The sequence below is a fragment of the Notolabrus celidotus genome, chromosome 15, assembly GCF_009762535.1.
Source record: "Notolabrus celidotus isolate fNotCel1 chromosome 15, fNotCel1.pri, whole genome shotgun sequence".
NCBI classification, from domain to species: domain Eukaryota; kingdom Metazoa; phylum Chordata; class Actinopteri; order Labriformes; family Labridae; genus Notolabrus; species Notolabrus celidotus.
In genome coordinates, this window is record NC_048286.1 from 19,167,635 (window position 1) to 19,185,254 (window position 17,620).

Below are 17,620 nucleotides of genomic sequence, written 5' to 3' on the forward strand. Positions count from 1 at the left end.
CTGCAGGCTTTTGATACTGCCTTTTTTTGACATGTTCCACTGCAAAGCTTCTCAATGATGATACATGTGACTAAAGAGTATTGTATTATAATATGATAATATGAAGGGTTGAACCTCTCCTTATTTAGTAATTGTTTAGATACTTAACATGTTTTATATGTGCTTTTAATGAAGCCAAATCCTTTCTGTGGGAATTTAACTCATACTTGCTCAGTTTAACAGTTTATCAGGTTATTAATGCAAATACTTTATCCACTTATGCCTCTCAGTCTGCCGGGGAATGTAAATTTGTTTTAATGAATGACCTCATTAGCATGCTAATGTACAATTATAAACAGAGGGACAGACAGCAGGGAACTCAAGAGCCTCTTACTGAGAGCATTGACCGTGAGTGAGTGAGTGTATGAGGTCAGAGGTCACACAGACTGGGTCACAGACAGACATCATGCACTCAGCAGCAGGATCCAGTATCTGTCTGGTCATCTGACTGAGGAGAGTTTCGGCTGACGGCTCCTTTAAGAAAGCGGAACTGAGCGTCGCTGTTTGACGTGCTGAGGATGTGGTGGGCAGGAAACGCTGTGCAGCAAGAGCAAAGCAGAGAGAGACGATCACGCTTTCCAGCAGCAGCAACAGCTTTCGCACAATACTGTGCGATCAATATGTGCTGTAATCCTCCACGCTGATGTCCAGGAGCGGTCGGATCCGGACTCCGTGGCCGTCGCAGAGGATTTGCCGGCGTGGGGTTTGACTGCTAGCCGAGCCAGAGGGTTGCCTTCCCAGCCTGCTCGCTTTGAAAACATCGGGGCTGGTCAGCGGGTGGGGAGAGCGAGGAAGAGAGATAGAGAGAGAGAGAGAGGAGGCTTCGTCGCGGAAAAAAAAGGAGGTGTCTGCCTTTTTTTCTTTTCTCCCCCCTTTTCAACACCCACCCAGGCCATGAGGGAGTACAAAGTGGTTGTTTTGGGGTCAGGAGGGGTGGGCAAATCCGCGCTGACTGTCCAGTTCGTGACGGGCTCCTTCATCGAGAAGTACGACCCCACGATAGAAGATTTCTACAGGAAGGAGATAGAGGTGGACTCGTCCCCGTCCGTGCTGGAGATCCTGGACACGGCGGGTACCGAGCAGTTCGCCTCCATGCGAGACCTGTACATTAAAAACGGGCAAGGCTTTATTCTGGTCTACAGCCTGGTCAACCAGCAGAGCTTCCAGGACATCAGGCCTATGAGAGACCAGATCATCCGGGTGAAGAGATACGAGAGGGTGCCTATGATCCTGGTGGGGAACAAGGTGGACCTGGAGGGAGAGAGAGAGGTGTCTTCCGGGGAAGGGAAGGCGCTGGCTCAGGACTGGAGCTGCCCGTTTATGGAAACTTCCGCCAAAAATAAAGGATCAGTCGACGAACTGTTTGCAGAAATAGTCAGACAGATGAACTACACAACAGTCCCCAGTGGTGGAAACCAGTGCTGCTCATGTGTCCTGCTCTAAAAAACAAAGTCCACATCCAAGCTGGATTTCAGCTTCTTACTTGTCCTGCAGGCTTCTCTCTCCTCACACTGTTGTCTTATTGTTGCACACAAACATAAAATCGACCATGACAACAATCGATCATGTATAATAGTCTGGAAAAAAGTGTTTACATGACAAAGTTACTTGAATGTTTTGGGATTTTTTTTTTTTTTAGCTTTGTATGATACTTCTCTGGAAATGTGCCTCAATGGGAATGTCTTATAATGAAACCTAAGAGACATCTGCTTTTTGTATTTGTTAACTTTTGGTGGTTTTTATTTCTCTTAAGTTGTTACTGTTACACCTTCTAGGCCAGGTCCATCTTGTCTTTGGGTGGTCCTGGTTTTGGGATTGATCATTTTTGGCATCTTTATGGCTTAAAATTACAGAGCAGGAAACTTAGAAGTGCTTAAAAATTTTACGCTCTTAATCGTATCAATCACCACTCAAGCCTTTGCACAGGTTACACAAATCTGATCAACACAATTTTACCCCCCTCAAAGACCCCACCATGGAAGAGACTGTATTGAAAGCTGTGCACTGTGGTGGAGTTGTGTTTGCTGACATATTATTTGAGTTTTGGTGTGGTAAAGTGGATTTTATCCTTGATCTTGCACTTAGCTGAAGGTGTCCCCCCCTCAGTGTGCACAAACAAAGGACCATAGTGCATTTCTGTCGCTGCATGGGGAACGCCATAACCCCATGTCAAGTGCCTTGCCAAGAAAAACTCCTGTGACTGTGCCAACTGATGAGCCCTTCTTCCTCTGCAGTGCGTCTTGATGGCAATCAGAACTTTTCTTAGCTGTTTTCAGTATCTACTTTCATTTGGTGTCAAAGTGAGAAGCGCCTCTTCCTGCTGTACTGTCAGGAAGCCACGCTCGTGTCAGACCTGCTGATTCAGGGTCAGATTCCTCCAGGTACTAGTCCCAACAAGAACAACAGAGTGTCTTTAAACCTAGCAGGATTTTGGTTCAGTGAATGGCAAGCCATGTCTGTATTATCTAGAATTTTTCCTTTTATAAAAATGTGACATTTTTTTGACTTCTACAGTAATTGTAATTCTCCCTTTGGACAAATCTTCTGCCATCCAGCTGTCAGTTGAAATGACTTGTAATACAAAAGCATTTTACATAACATTAAAGTGTCTGCATTTTCCTTAAGGGTCCTTTACATTTGATTTTACTTCTAGAAAAATGTCCTTGTAGAAACAAGCAGTCTAGGCAGTAGTTAAAGCTCCTTGGAGCTTCTAGCTGGATACAAAACAAACTGAAGTCAATACTGAGGCGTCTTTATGAGCGACAAGAGCATCAAGATATAAAGTTTATTCCTATATAGTTAGTTTAAAAGCCTGAAACTACTTCAACGAGGAAGGAAAGATCAGCTCACTGCTGAAACAGCCTATTTATTATCATATTATTTAATGCAAAGATATTTGATAAGTGATCCACTGACTCAAAGAAAGCAGGATGAGATCTGTAAGGAGTAATGTATAATGAACCAGTGGGGATGCAATTGAAAAAGGGGGAACAGGTCCTCATTGCAGAGCTGGCTGGTAGCCTCTTTTAACCCGGCTGCCAACCTAACACATTAACAAGTTGACACAAAGTATTGATTTAAAGATGCTTTTAATTGATTTAAAAATGATTTCTTCATACAGCTAAAAAATTATCCCTTTAAATCCAGGGTAGGGGCTTCCATGGCAATACATTTCTATCAGCCTCCTTGTGGGGTGAATTAACATTAATCTGAACACTTTAACTCGAGGGGAAGTTATATCATTAACCTGCTAATTTGTTATGATTCACATTAAACTGAAAATGTACATTAAAGGTAAGTTTAGACGAGGTGACCTGGACTATAGTTGTTTACATTTCTGTCCTCATTCTGCTCTTCTTCATCCAAGGGCTTTCCAGTTGACACAGTTTTAAACATTAACGAGGCAAATGTCGCAAATTTTAACACAGCCTCTAGTGTCGCTACTGCTTATGGGTTAATTAAGTTAGTTTGCAATCTGCAGCATAGAGATGCTCTAACCAGCTCTGCTGAAATTGCCCAGATTGCAGGACAGGATCTTGCTCAATGGAAATCATTGCTTCATCAATTCAAGGATTTGCTACTTTTCTCAGCTACTGTTGAATTTGTATATATATTTGAGTTATGGAACATCTTTAAAAAAAGTTATTTAATAATGTACTGTGGGCTTTAGGTGAATTATTTTTTACTTTTGACATGCTGTTCATTAAAGCTACTATAAGGAATTTTGGGCTGGTCATGAAACAAATGGAAATTTTAGAATCTGTTTAGAACCTCCAGGAGGAGGAAGTTGTCAGACTAGCAGATTAACTGCAGGCTTTTGATACTGCCTTTTTTTTGACATGTTCCACTGCAAAGCTTCTCAATGATGATACGTGTGACTTTAAAACAGAGCAGGATGACAGTTTTAATTACAAATGTATCGGAAAAAATCAGAAATGACCACAGGGATGTCAAAATGGTGACGAATCACAGGAGCTCTAATTTACCATCCCTAACCCCCGAAACATACCTCTAATCCCCCCAAAAGTTTAACCAAAAATAATAAAATCGGTTTTATTCTGTTTTAATGAGAAGATTACTTGTCATGGCGTTCAGATGTCTTTATGTTGGAGAGTTGACATTTGAAGCCATATCAGATATTGGTTAACAAGTGAAAGAGTTACAGTTTTTAAATGGTCAGTGTTTCTAAGAGGATGAATAGCCTCAAACGACTAAATAATTGATCATGGCTATCGTTGCCCATGTGAACAAAAACGCCTCAGTCCAGTTGTTTGGATAGTGGGTAGGGTTTCCAGTAAAAGTGTTTAGCTGGGGAGGGCTGTTTCCCCTCTCCCCTGCTGGGTGTTTTGCTGCAGAGTGGAGCACAGAGAGGGCTTTTCTGTCTGCAGCCCTGTTCAATCAGCATAACACACATACTGTAGGCTGGTGTTTGGGTTTATCATTCCTGAGACTAGCCAATGAGCTGCTGGCTCAAGTGTCTGTTCAACCAGAGAGATACGAGGTCAGAGCGTGGACCTCAGCTTGATGACATGTCAACACTATTCATACCATACTTGAAGAAAACATTACTTCAATGAGTCTAACATTGACTACTTTGTTTTAATTGAAGCTGCAGCTGTCAGTGCATAGTTATGTAAGCTAAAACACTTTGCAGTGCAGGCACAGTGCTTTCATAAGAATTTACTTCCATCTATCACTGCATCTTATCATCGTATAACAGCTATAATTACTTCATCTTTTATTCTGTTCTTAAACTCCCACATGGCTGCATTCTGTGAAACTCCATTTCTTTGTTTCATTGTACATGAAAAAATGGTGTTCTGCTCCAAGAAGCTACATTTCTTCACAACAGTTTGACCTGTGAAAAAACATCTCCAAATGTTTTCACAGTTATTTTCAATGTTAACAGTTACTAGCAGTCTGAGAGGATTCACAAGATCTTAATCATTATGAATGGATAAAACGGTGGTCTTCGTTTCGTTTCGTTTTATTTAACTGAAAATGTATGACCAACTGACGTGTGCACCAAAGTCAGCAGCAGATGCACATAGAGTCATTGTGACTCATGTATAGCCTGACTCGGCCTCGGAAATGTGCCCTTCCTTGAAAAACCCAACAAGCCTGAAATATCTCCAGAAGCTCTCAGTAGATCACTGAAAAGGGAAAAGGGCAGTAGAAAAGAAGCTGTACGTGTGTCAAGCTTGATCCTGATGTTTAACAACCGTTTTTTGATCCCATAGCACAACTTTAAGGTTGAAATGATAAACAGCAGATTTGTATATTTAGTGTTCTACTTTACTACATGTCACATGGGACCTTTTGACTTAAATGAAGGCTGGAAAATGTGGCGTTTGAATACTGTCAATTCTTGAGTGCCTTAAAGTCATGCATTTCTCCACATCAGTGTTGGTCTCCGTCAGGATGCTGCAGTAGTATCATTTCGTGACACCAGCAGTGGCGGTTCTGGGGAGGGGCCAACAGGGGCCAGTGCCCCTGTCAAACTGAACCTGGACCCCCCTGTGGCCCCCCTCCACACCAAACAAATATTATACAATAAAAAAGCTTCAGTATCGCGCCGATGTTACAGGCGGAACACATGCATGTGGCACTTGGTTCCAGTACCTTAGAGTGCTAAGGGACTCATGTTGAGTGTAAACAGCCAAACAGCTGCTGTCAGTCTGCATTTTGATATAGTACACAGTAGTATATATGTCTAGTATATAGGTATGCACTGATGTTTTGCCAGTTTGTTCTCAGCCGTCCCTCACCCTTCTCAGTCTCTTTTGTCAGGGTTGAATGTGTCCCGCTGACAACACCCTTGGCCCCAGCCTGGCCCCCCAAATAAAATTGGTCTAGAACCGCCGCTGGACACCAGGAGTATTCAGTTTGGTGTATCAGGATTAGACTGAGTGTGAAGTTAATCACAAGCAAACACTGAGCTGTAATCAAAACATGAAAACACATTAAGTATAAATTTGGCATATTCTGCAGTTTCCTTATAGTCCTTTGACCAAGTAGCTATGGGATTTTGCCATATATTTTATCAGTACACAAAATATGTCATATAACCAGTACTCATCTGCTGTTGCCTAAAATCTGACACCATTTTTTCCTGTGCTGCAGTATTACACAAGCTGTTTCTGTTTTCATGTTCTTGTTAGTGTCTGCCTGAATTTCACAAGTTGCATGGCAGAGTAACTCATTTAATGAGAGCTAAGAGCTGTTGTACTTTGCAACATTAAACTTTGTATTTAAAGTCTTACCATGTATAACCTGTGCTACATTCTGTATGTGTTTCCCTGCAGCCACAACAGACTTACACATTTAGGTTTTTGTTGTAAAGAGGAAAGGAAGGGTGGATGAGAGGGCACTTCCTGAGTTAGTGTACTTCACCTCGGATGTACCCAGTGTTGAAATCTACACAGTTCCTCTTTACTTTTTAGAAGTAGATGATTTGTCACAGCTTGTCCACCCTTGGGTGCACATGACAAACAACACGACCCCTGCGCTTTACTTCCACAAGAAGTACTGTAAGTTCATTAGTTTGTGAAACTTAAGCAAAAACTCACACACAAACCTATCAAAAATAAAAGTGAAACCTCAGAGAGAAAATGCAGAATAGGGTCAGTGACATAAAATTATTAATATTTTTTTGGTTGTGTTGCTGTGTTTAGTGCGATGGCTTTGTTTTGTGTGATTTTAAGCCAGTAGGATCATGTGACACTGATCTACGGTAATGTTCACAGCAACTTCTCTTTAGCAGTTTGGTGAAGAGTTAAATTTGATGATACAACCGAATGCAATCACTTCCTAAAAAACAAGTATCATTGGAGACTAATTAATGTTAAACAATAATACATAAATTCAAACCTACATGTCCTAACAGACAACAAACACACACATAGACTTGTTGTCTGATCTCAGCAGAAAGAACTGGTTTATTTGTATTATCAAAGTTGAACTGAGAACGTTTTTTTCATCCAGACTTTTGCAATAACAGAAATTGCAGAGGGGAGTGGAACTAGCAGTGTAGAAAGAAAAAGCTTCATAAAGGTCAAATCTGAGATTGCACACAACTAGTTTCTTTGTTAGATACCAATGAAACCATGACCACTACTTATAGTTTACTTACAGTGACAAAGCATGGCTTTTCCTAGTAGCCTACACCATGACTAACCTTCAACTTTGTGAACAACCAATTAATAACAAGTCTGTAAATACTCTCATGCACTTTCTTTGAGATCTAATGTTATATTTTTTGTATTGTAGAGCAATTGTCTGACATGTTGGGTGAAATAAACATGATGTGTTTTAATGTCTGTTAATTGCAGTGACTGATGGTGTTCCTAAATATAAACTACAGTGCTAAAGCTACCCACCAGTCAGCTTGGATTAGCACAAAGAAAGCAAACAGTGCTCAGATCTGTGAAATGACCCCCATATCAGATTATTCACTTCAAAAAATAAAGAGAATTTGGAAATAATTTAGAATATATTTTGTACATGTAGTAAAGTTATGTCATGAGTCATCATACTGGGAGTCCTGGATTATTCCAGAAATTTGTAGCCAAATCTGCATTTTTTGCTTCAAATTTACCCTGATTTTCAAAAGCTTCATTCAGTGTGTGAAGAGAAAAAGATTGAACGTGGATTGGCAATTTGGTTTTCCTTCTTTGGATACAATTCTGGTCAAGTCTGAACATGAAATCGTAAAGTGTGACTTTGAATTGGAAGAACAGCTGTGTTAGGATTTCTGCTGTGTACAATACAAAAGAAAAAAACAGTTTGTTGCTTTATTAATTGAACAGTTTATTAAGGTGTAAATTATGATGAATTTATATTTGTCAGACTTCCTTTAAACCTGTGTCATGATTTGTACATTGATTGAAATTTCTCAAGTTGCTCTCATCAACACATAAAGGACCAATGTCAGAACATACATATCTGATTGCCACACAAACAATAATAAAAATGCCAACAAAAAAAATAATGAAGCTCCTGATTATCTTAATTTGTGTTGACTTACAGCCTGAACAACAAATGTCCAATAAAGGTACTGTGGTTGTTAGAATTATCAAAAATCCAGGTGTCTTGGCGGAGTCTCATGTACACCTGGTCTCCCACATCCAGCTGTAGAGTCATGCCATTGGTTGCTGTCTCATGGCGGTTTCCAGCTGGATGGTTGAACACTGTAACCATCTGCACGCCGTTCTTCATCAGCCGCAGCCCCATTGGCTTAGTGGAGCTATTATGACCAGAAAAGCTGAAGTAATAGACTCCTCTGACTTCAGCAGTGAAAATACCTGTGGATGATCAAATCTTACAGTAAGTGATGGTACTTGTTTTGCTTTTCTATTTAATCCAGTAATAGTTTAATCAATGGAACCATGAATCTATGAATGCACATAAAGATGTTACAACCTGTCGCAGGGTTGTATGCTCCTGTGTTGGAGTAGACATTCTTGTAGGTCAGTGTGACTTCAGTGTTAAAAGGACCAACAACTCCAGCATCACCAATAGATGCTCCGAATGCCACCTGGTTACCTAATTTAAAATAAAACTATCACTTAACAAATTTTACAATTATTTTTTACATAAAGTAGACCGACCAAAATGTTACTCTCCCAAAGATATGGTATAAACCTGAAGCTTAGATTTTGTATGTTCTTACCTCGGACCTCCGCCCTCAGATCCTCTAACTGCTTCTCAGTGTTGCTCAGTTTGTCCTGCAGCTCTTTTAAGATGGCAATAAGTGGGTAATGCTTTTCATAGCCCCCTGCTATGTCATCAGCGCAGACACAAGCTGGATCGATGTCGGGTATCTTTGTGCAGTTGACCTCTTGAACTGGCTGCTGCAGCAGCTGGACCTCAGCCACACTGCAGAGAAACAACGTTAACACAGCTACTGGGATCTTCATCTTTCAGTAACGTCGTTTTGGTGAGATCAGCTCCTCGCTATATGCTTTATGATACCACAAAAAGAAGGAAGTGCAATTGATTTATCAGCAAAAGAAGAACTCTTTTCCTTCTGCTCTAATGTTTGGTATTCATTATTTTGTGCAACAGATCTCAATCACTGTTGAGTGTCTTCCAAGTAACACAGCGATTGTGTTAATATGAAAGACACCGTATACCTGCCATAGATAATCAGGCTAACATGTCCTGCTAATGTGCTCACGATGAAAATGCTAGCTTCCTTATGTTAATAAAGAGTTTCCTTCTCCATATTAACCACATTGCCAGAGTTCAGCTGATCCAAATGTCATCTCTGTCTTCCTCCCAATGCAGTAAATGCTAGAGCCCAAGTCCAGGTATGAGTCATCAGAGCTCAAGTCCAATTCGAGTCACGACTCCTGAATATCAGGACTTTTCTAAATAGCAATCATACAACTACCTTCAAAAGACATCTGTCTATAGATTGTTAGAGTCCCTAAACTAGGGTATATTATAATTTTCCTTCAGGTAGACAGGAGCCACAGGAGGACTTTAGGTGAATGCTAATGCTAATGTTGCTTTGTGTCAGCTGGACATAAAGCAGGGAATTCACCAATGGTTATTAAAAAAAAACATACAGTATCCTTGTGTCACTTAAAAGAAGAGAAAATAGAAAATGAAAATAAAAATAGCCTCCTCACTCCTTGTTACACTATCAAACACAAATATTAGCTGGAACATGGCTAAATACTAACATCTATTGTTGTCTGACTGTAACCTCCAGTTTATCAAATAGGTCTGTGTTGATTTAGCTTGAAATAAGATTATCCTCAGTCAGACCTCTAAATTTACTCAATATCCAACTTTCAGCTCCCTACTCACAGCATGATCAGAGAAAAATGGTCAAGTTTTGTATTTCTGGTCAAGCTATTTCAACATTAAGCACAAATAAATACTATTTTGAGGTTTTTACCCCCCTAAAGCTGTATTTGTTATCCTATATTCCCTTGATTTGAGCCACCCTTTTCTATCGTACCAACATCTCAATGTACATCAATATATTCAACGGCTTCTCACAGACTGGTGGCAACAGATACTGGGCTTAACAGAAAGAAGTGGAATCACTTGGTGACACCAGAAGCAGCTGCCTCTGTGTATTAGGATTTGAGTTAATGGCATGCAAACATTTGGTTTTATGTGGAAATACATGCAGTATGTCTCAGTCATTCTGCAGTATAAAGTGCTGCTTTCTTCAATTGTTGAGCAGAGTAAGGGTTGGAATTTTGGCATTACTTTGATATGTCCTCGAGTAATATTGAAAATGTAATGCCTTAATGACCAGTACACATCTTTGGAGCTGCCTAAAATCTGACACAACTTTTGCTTACACTGCACTTTCACACAAACACTTCCTCTGTTCCTGTTCCTATTGCTGTATCTCCTGAATTTCACAAGCCACATGGCGGAGAGAGTAACTCATCTAATGCAAGAGAGAGACTTTTCTATTCAGCTTTTCAACGCATAATGAACCTGCTCAATCACAAGCCTTCATCTCATGCAAACATCCAGTGCTAAGCAATTCCATCAATGTATATTTACACATATGGGTTTTCTTTGTAAAGAGGAAAGGAGGGTTGAAAGATAGGACACTTCCTAAATTGCTGTACTTCACCTCAGATGTACGCAATGTTAAAACCTACACACAGTTCCTCTTTACTATTTAGTAAATGGTTAGTCACAGCCTGTCTTCCCATAACAAGACCCCTGAACTTAACTTAACCCAAGTACTGTAAGTTCATTATTTTGTTAAATCTGAGCCCACCCTCACACGGAAAATATCAAAGTATGAAGTGTTCAGAAGAAAATGTAGAATAGGGACAGAAAAGGCTGAATATATTTTGTTTGTGTGCCTGTGCTGCTTAAGATAAGATAAGATATCCTTTATTCGTCCCACAACGGGGAAATTTAAGTGTTACAGCAGCAAAGTAGACAGTGCAAAACAGTATAAAGTAAACAAGAGCATATATAGCAATTATTAAAAAGTTATTAGCAATTAAAATGAAAGAAATAAAAACAAGCATATATCTTACAACATATATACACAAGTAAATAAGTAAATTTACAAATATTTCCAAAACCAGTGACGTGGTGAAAATGTGCACAGACTTGTAGCCTAGGTATAAACAATGTACAGAACAGAACTGAGATGAAGGGTAGAAAGACATATTGCACATGTAAGAAGAGAAGGATTAACTGAATTGGGGAAATATTGCACTTGAGTCCGTTTTGATGATGTAACTGTAATTGGTTATAGAGTCTGACCACCGCAGGAAGAAAAGACCTGCGGTATCTCTCCATGAGACACCGCGGGTGAAGAAGTCTGTCACTGAACGAGCTACCCAGTGTTGCTATGGTCTCCTGCAGGGGGTGTGACGTGTGGTATGATTAATATTATATGGTGTGATTTGAAGGATCACATTACACTCATTTACCATGATGTTTACAGTCACTTGTTTTTGGACTAGAGAAAGGGTAAAGTTAGGTGGTATAATATGATCTGTATGACATGACACTTGATGGGGCATCATCATGAAATCATCAGGTAGTGCCTAGGAGCATCAACCAATCATGGCAATTAACAAGCAAATTTACATTATTTATTAATACTATCCATTAAAGGTACAGTGTGTATTATTAAGCAACACTAAGTAGAACATACTTTGAAGAACTGAATTATAATATTTGTGAGTATGTTTATATTAGTGCATAATCACCTGAGTATAAAAATATCTTTGTTTTTGTTAACTTAAAGTGAGCCTTTTAACCCTACATAAGGAGCAGGTCCCCGACACACAGAACGGCATCTTGCACCACCTCTACAGTCTCTACAGTAGCTCAGAAAGGACAAACTAGTAAGTGCCATATGCATATTTGTACTTCATGAGAGGCCACTTAAATTGCATCAATAGGAAGACAAAGAAGAAGAAGAAAATAGTAGTTGTTGTTGTATGCAAATATATATATATTGGTAGACATTTTTGATTGTAAAAACTTGACAAATAAATGATCAAACTTATCATGCATCAAAAGAGCTTCTTGTCCTCAAAGGTCATTGTGGCAGCTGCAATTCACCAACAGGAGGGGTGAGTAAGGGAGCGTTCCAATCTAGAATCTGCGCTCTAGATATATATAAATATTCCTGTTTACACTGTACCTTTAAGAGAGAATTAAACAATGGATTAATCAGTGGATTTATAGAAAGTCTTATATTACATTGACTTTATAAATACTGTTCATTAATAAATGATAATAATAGTAATAATACCTAAGTTTTATATAGCGCTTTTCAAGAACTCAAAGACGCTTTACAAGAGAGACAATAAATAAATACAATAAAGACATATAAGACAAGCAGACGACAAGGGAAGAGGTGGAATAATTAATGTGTGGGGAATGCCTGTTTGAAAAGGTACGTTTTTAACTGTTTCTTAAATGAATGAAGTGAGTCAGAAGCACGGCTGTGTGGGGGGAGAGAGTTCCAGAGGGTGGGGGCGGCTATGGCAAAGGCCCGGTCCCCCAAGGTACGGTGCTTGGATTTAGTAATGGGAGTGAGGAGGTTGGAGTCAGAGGATCGGAGGCGACGGGAGGGGTGCTAGTACTGGAGAAGGTCAGTGAGGTATGGGGGGGCCAGGTTATTGAGGGATTTGTACGTGGTGAGCAGCCAGTGGAGCTGTTGAAGGACAGGGGTGATGTGGTCTCTGGAGCGGGAGTGGGTGAGTAGCCGGGCAGCAGAGTTCTGTACGTATTGTAGTTTTTGTAGATGGGAGGAGGGAAGACCATACAGGAGGCTATTACAGTAGTCGAGTCGTGAGGATATAAATGCATGAATTAGGGTTTCAGCAGCGGATTTGGAGAGAGTGGGACGGAGGCGGGCGATGTTGCTGAGGTGAAAGAAGGCAGTTTTGGTGATGTGACGGATGTGGGGTTGTGCTTATCAATGTAACTCATGCTTTTCTGAACATTAAGTAATGGATAAATGCTTATGAGCAGAACAGTACTGTGAAGTGTTTCCACTCAACGCTGTCACAACAGACAACAAATGAACTCAGAGACACTTTGTCTGACCTCAGCAGGAAGAGTTGGTCTATCATGTGAGAAGATTTTGATGAACTAAGAACTGGGTTTTTTTCGTCCACTTTAACTGACCAAAGTTTTGCAATTGCAGGGACCTGAGAGGAGAGAGGAAGTAGTGAAGTGGTGTAGAAAAAAAGATTTATAGAGCTAATGTGTATGGGGCAAAGTAATGTTTCCGGTTATTAGTGACTGTTTATAGATTTATTCAGCGTTAGTATAATTAAGAAATTGTTGTGGTAAAGAATGTACAAAAACATAATAGGTTTGATCATTTAACATATTATTATAGTTTATTTTTTGATAAGAAGACACTGTCTCTTTAATATAGGATTGTGTAGCACAGACAGTGGGAAGAGTCAGTGGAAGCTAGACTGGTTTGGAGTTGCACGTTTTTTTTACCATGTCCGTCTAGAGTTTTGTTTATTATCTTGGAATCCAGCATCATCTGCAAAATAATTTGGATTTGTGACACTGATGGAACATCAAAATAAAGTGGTTTTACTTTTTACAATGTTTAACGGCTCACAAGTGGATGCAACAGGGAGACACATGTAAGCCAGGACTCCAGCTAGCAATGCAATTTCGTCTGCTACGTAAAATAAACTTTTTTTTTTCAAACTATTAATTACGGTAATTGACAGTGTTCCGAAGTATAAGATAATGCTAAAGCTAGCCACAAGTTATCTTAGATTAGCACAAGGAAAGCAAGCAGTGTGAACAGTTCCAAAAGATCCAGTCTACAGTCTAGCTTCATTTATCATTTGTAACTCAGCTGTGCTAGTGCTAACATCACAATAATGTGTGGCCTTGTAGTGTTTCATTTTAGGGATCATTAACTTTCCAGTTCAGTCAGGGTGTTTAAAATTATTATCATTATCCACAAAGAAAGGCCCAGCCAGGATTTAAAGTGGGGTCTCCTTTGCTAAAGGTGGCGGTGCTAACCACCACACTTACATGCTACCATGCAGTGCCAACTTCTTTTTTTTTTTTTTTCCAGTTCTGACTTGTTTTTTAGGATCCTGATCCACAATCATTTGCTGAAAGCCACATCTGGTTTATTTATTATGTTTATAATCTTGTAGCTCAAAATCAGGGTCCACACACCTCACTTGGAGAAAGCTAGAACATTGAATGAACGCACAGGATTGGTACCTCATGCTGTGAGACAAAAATGATATCCACTACACCACCCATCTAAAGCACATCCTTCCCATTAGGGTTCGATTCTACCACTTTCTTCTAATTTTACCCATTTACTCATCTTGCAATGCTGTTTGTTTTATAGTTTTATGTTCATCATAAGATCAGATCTGTTTTGTTGAACTGCAATCACTCTTTTAATATTTGAGGTAAACATACTGCATCTTCTGTCTGTGTTTTTTAAATAGTACAAGTCATTGAAATGAATATAGAACCAGACATTCACTGAAATTTTAAAAATTCTGAGAATCTGAGAAAATGTTTAAAACTGCCTTAGTAGGAGTTAAATAATTTTATCTTGTAAGAAAATATTTGTGCTACCATAGTCTGGGTAAGAAACTGCAAGGTGAGAAGACTCGTCATAGAACAACAACGTGGGAGTAGAGCCTTTGTTGCTTCCTCAACTACAGCGACAGAAGGATTCACGAGCTGGTCCGTTCCCCAGCCGACGTTGGAACGACAACAAGGGGGCAACACCCTGTCCTGGACATTGCTGGAGTAACGGGTCGCTCCAGAGATAGTCAAGTCAAGTCAAGTCAACTTTATTTATATAGCTCATTTAAAAACAACCAGTGTTGGCCAAGCCACTCCAAGATAGAGCGTGACAAGGCACTGAACGCAGAGAATTAATGGACATGTTGGTCAGTCAACCTCAAAAGAAACTTTTGGCTTGTGGACCAGATTGAAAGTGGTTTAAGAAAGTGCTATCCTGATGTGGGGCTTATGGAAGCAGTGATTTGTGTTGTGAATTCTGGGTTTGAACTGAGGAGCTATTTACAGGGGACAACACATCATACCCCAGTAACTCTCAGACAAATATTAAGAACACATTATGCAGAAAAGGATGCAACTGTCCTGTATCAACAACCAACAAAAGCTGTACAAGGACCTGGTGAAACATCTCTTGATTTCCTGGTTCGAGTACTTGACCTGTGTCAAAACGTCCTGGTTGCATCTGAGCGTGCCCACTGTGGCCTGAAATGTACCAAAAAATACTTAGTTAATTGTCAGTGTTGTAAGTCCACCGTGACGGCCTTGGCAAATGATAACATCAGGGCAGAAATGAGGATGTATTTGCAGGATGAGAAAAGTAGTGATGAGCTGCTCCTATAAAAAATACAAATTGCTCAGTATAATGAAATGGGCCCAACAATTCAAGCTACATCCAAAGCCAAACATAGAGCAAGTCTCAACTAAGTAAAGAAAAGTGAAAGTTGAAAAATGTTTTGCTGCTGCTGTCTTGTATCTCCAAATATTTTACTTTCAGTGTAGCACTTTCCTGGGTAATAAAATATGTTAGGGAACAGTATGTTTTCAAAAAGCTCATTGAAATTCACTGTAAAAACTAAAATCCACACAAAATGTAGAAAATCTTGAAGGGGCATTGTGTCAGGTGTATGACGGCCCTATATCTAAGAGTATTGGAATAAAAAAATATGCACAGGAATATGACATCTTCTGGATACTTTGAAAATCACAAGGTATAAATAAATTTGATCAGTGGAGAGAGAAAGGGGAAATAAATGCAAATCATCTGTGTGGTTCGCACACACATAGCCTTCTTCATATGACCTGCATGTGCAGTGTGACTAGCTTAAACCCTTAACTGTTGTTTGGTATTTCTGTTGCATCCAATGCAAAATCTAAAATTAAATACAATTTTTAAAAAAATGTATTCCTAAGTCATTGTTGCCGACTTTATTTAAAACAGATTGGTGAATTTATATTTTACATTAGACATCCTTTAAACCTCTGACATGATTTGTACATTGATTCAAATTCCTTCAGTTGCTCTAATCCACATGTAAAGGACCACTTCTGGAATTAACATTTCTGATTACCCCACAATCAATAAAAAAAACTTGCCAACAATGAAAATAATGAAGCTCCTGACTTTTAAAATTTTTGTTCTTACAGACTGTACAACAAATGCCCAATAAAGGTACTGAGGCTGTGAATATTATCAAAAATCCAGGTATTTGCAAAAAGTCTCATGTACACCTGGTCTCCCACTTCCAGCTGTAGAATCATGCCATTGGTTGCTGTCACAGCATGGGCCGGTCCAGGATGGTTGTACGCGGTAGTCATCTGCACTCCATTTTTCATCAGTTTCACCCCCATTGGTCTGGTTGATTGGTTATGACCAGAGAAACTGAAGTAATAGACTCCTCTGACTGGAGCAGTGAAAATACCTGTGCATGATGATAAATGGTAATGGTAAATTCAGGTGAAATGTGCTCGCTTTGCACCATGTTCTTGTCTCACCCTGCCTGGATTCTATTTCTCATAATTACCTGCTAACCATACATTATCCCTTACATATAGCCTTATAATCAAACCAGTCACACTGTATTTATTTACCAAATAAACCCATTTATCAATTTATGCATGTAGAAGTTGTACATTTACCAGTTGAAGGGTTGTACGAGCCACTGTTTGAGAAGATCTTTTTGTAGAGCAGTGTGATTTCATAGTGGAACGGTCCAACATTACCCACATCACCAAGTGCGGCTCCAAATGCCACCTGGTTACCTAAAGGTAAACAATAGGTATGATAAATCCAGAAAGATATAACCCTGTTACTTGATATGTTCATGGCATGTTCTTACCTTTCAACTCCTTCTTCAGATGCTCTAGGTGCTTCTCAGTGTCTTTCAGTCTGTTCTCCTGCTGTTGGAAGAGGTGATAAATGTTGTACTTGCAATGTCCTAATTCTCGTACGGCCCGTACGTTGTCATGATCCTGTGTGCTATTGGCTTCTCCTTCAGCAACACAGAGGCAGAGGAGGGATACAGCCAACACAACCACGGAGGTCTGCATCTTTGGGTCGGTTTAATTTATCTGAACAGTTCTCCACACCTTTCTTAATATACCCCACAAAGGAGGAAACACCTTAAATTTACCAGAAAGCAAAGAGGAAATAATCTTGAAATACCAGAAGGTAATCTGTCCTTATCCAGATAAATCTTTATCAGATATAGAAGAATTACGTAGATGAGTTTGCTAAATGTTTCTATGGATATTCCTTTGTGAAAGCAGGTCATTAAAGCCTTAGACTATTGATTACAATCATATTTTTTTTCATATTAAATCTGAGTCTGGCTTCACATGTTTATGTATTTGTTAAAGTCACCAATTTACAGAAAATATTTTTGTTTCCATCTTTAGTGCCAACGTGTATGTGACATTGGGCTAAAAGATAATCTTATATTCAAAAGCATGTTTTCATTAGTGAACATTCATCTGGGAATAATCTTGTCTTCCAGAACTTTATAAATGAAAATGTTAGCATGAAGTTGTTGTTTGATATTTA

General features: G+C 39.4%; 3 protein-coding genes across 3 annotated transcripts; 1 reads left to right on the plus strand and 2 right to left on the minus strand.

The window, feature by feature from the left end:
- The first annotated feature begins 514 nt into the window (after positions 1 to 514).
- LOC117826648 (ras-related protein Rap-2b-like) lies at positions 515 to 2,663 on the plus strand. The gene has a single exon (XM_034702890.1). It carries the CDS (start codon positions 934 to 936, stop codon positions 1,480 to 1,482), a length of 549 nt encoding a protein of 182 aa, XP_034558781.1. The 5' UTR covers positions 515 to 933; the 3' UTR covers positions 1,483 to 2,663.
- Positions 2,664 to 7,823: 5,160 nt separating this feature from the next.
- LOC117826647 (complement C1q-like protein 2) lies at positions 7,824 to 8,987 on the minus strand. Its single transcript, XM_034702889.1, has 3 exons — positions 8,711 to 8,987; positions 8,461 to 8,583; positions 7,824 to 8,342 (listed from the first exon to the last, which is right to left on the minus strand). The coding sequence occupies exons 1-3, from the start codon at positions 8,955 to 8,957 to the stop codon at positions 8,062 to 8,064; spliced, it is 651 nt and encodes a 216-aa protein (XP_034558780.1). The 5' UTR covers positions 8,958 to 8,987; the 3' UTR covers positions 7,824 to 8,061.
- A 7,041-nt stretch (positions 8,988 to 16,028) lies between these two features.
- Positions 16,029 to 17,149, minus strand: LOC117827299 (complement C1q tumor necrosis factor-related protein 6-like). The gene is made up of 3 exons (XM_034703837.1): positions 16,917 to 17,149; positions 16,717 to 16,839; positions 16,029 to 16,499 (listed from the first exon to the last, which is right to left on the minus strand). Exons 1-3 carry the CDS (start codon positions 17,125 to 17,127, stop codon positions 16,219 to 16,221), a joined length of 615 nt encoding a protein of 204 aa, XP_034559728.1. The 5' UTR covers positions 17,128 to 17,149; the 3' UTR covers positions 16,029 to 16,218.
- Positions 17,150 to 17,620: the final 471 nt, after the last annotated feature.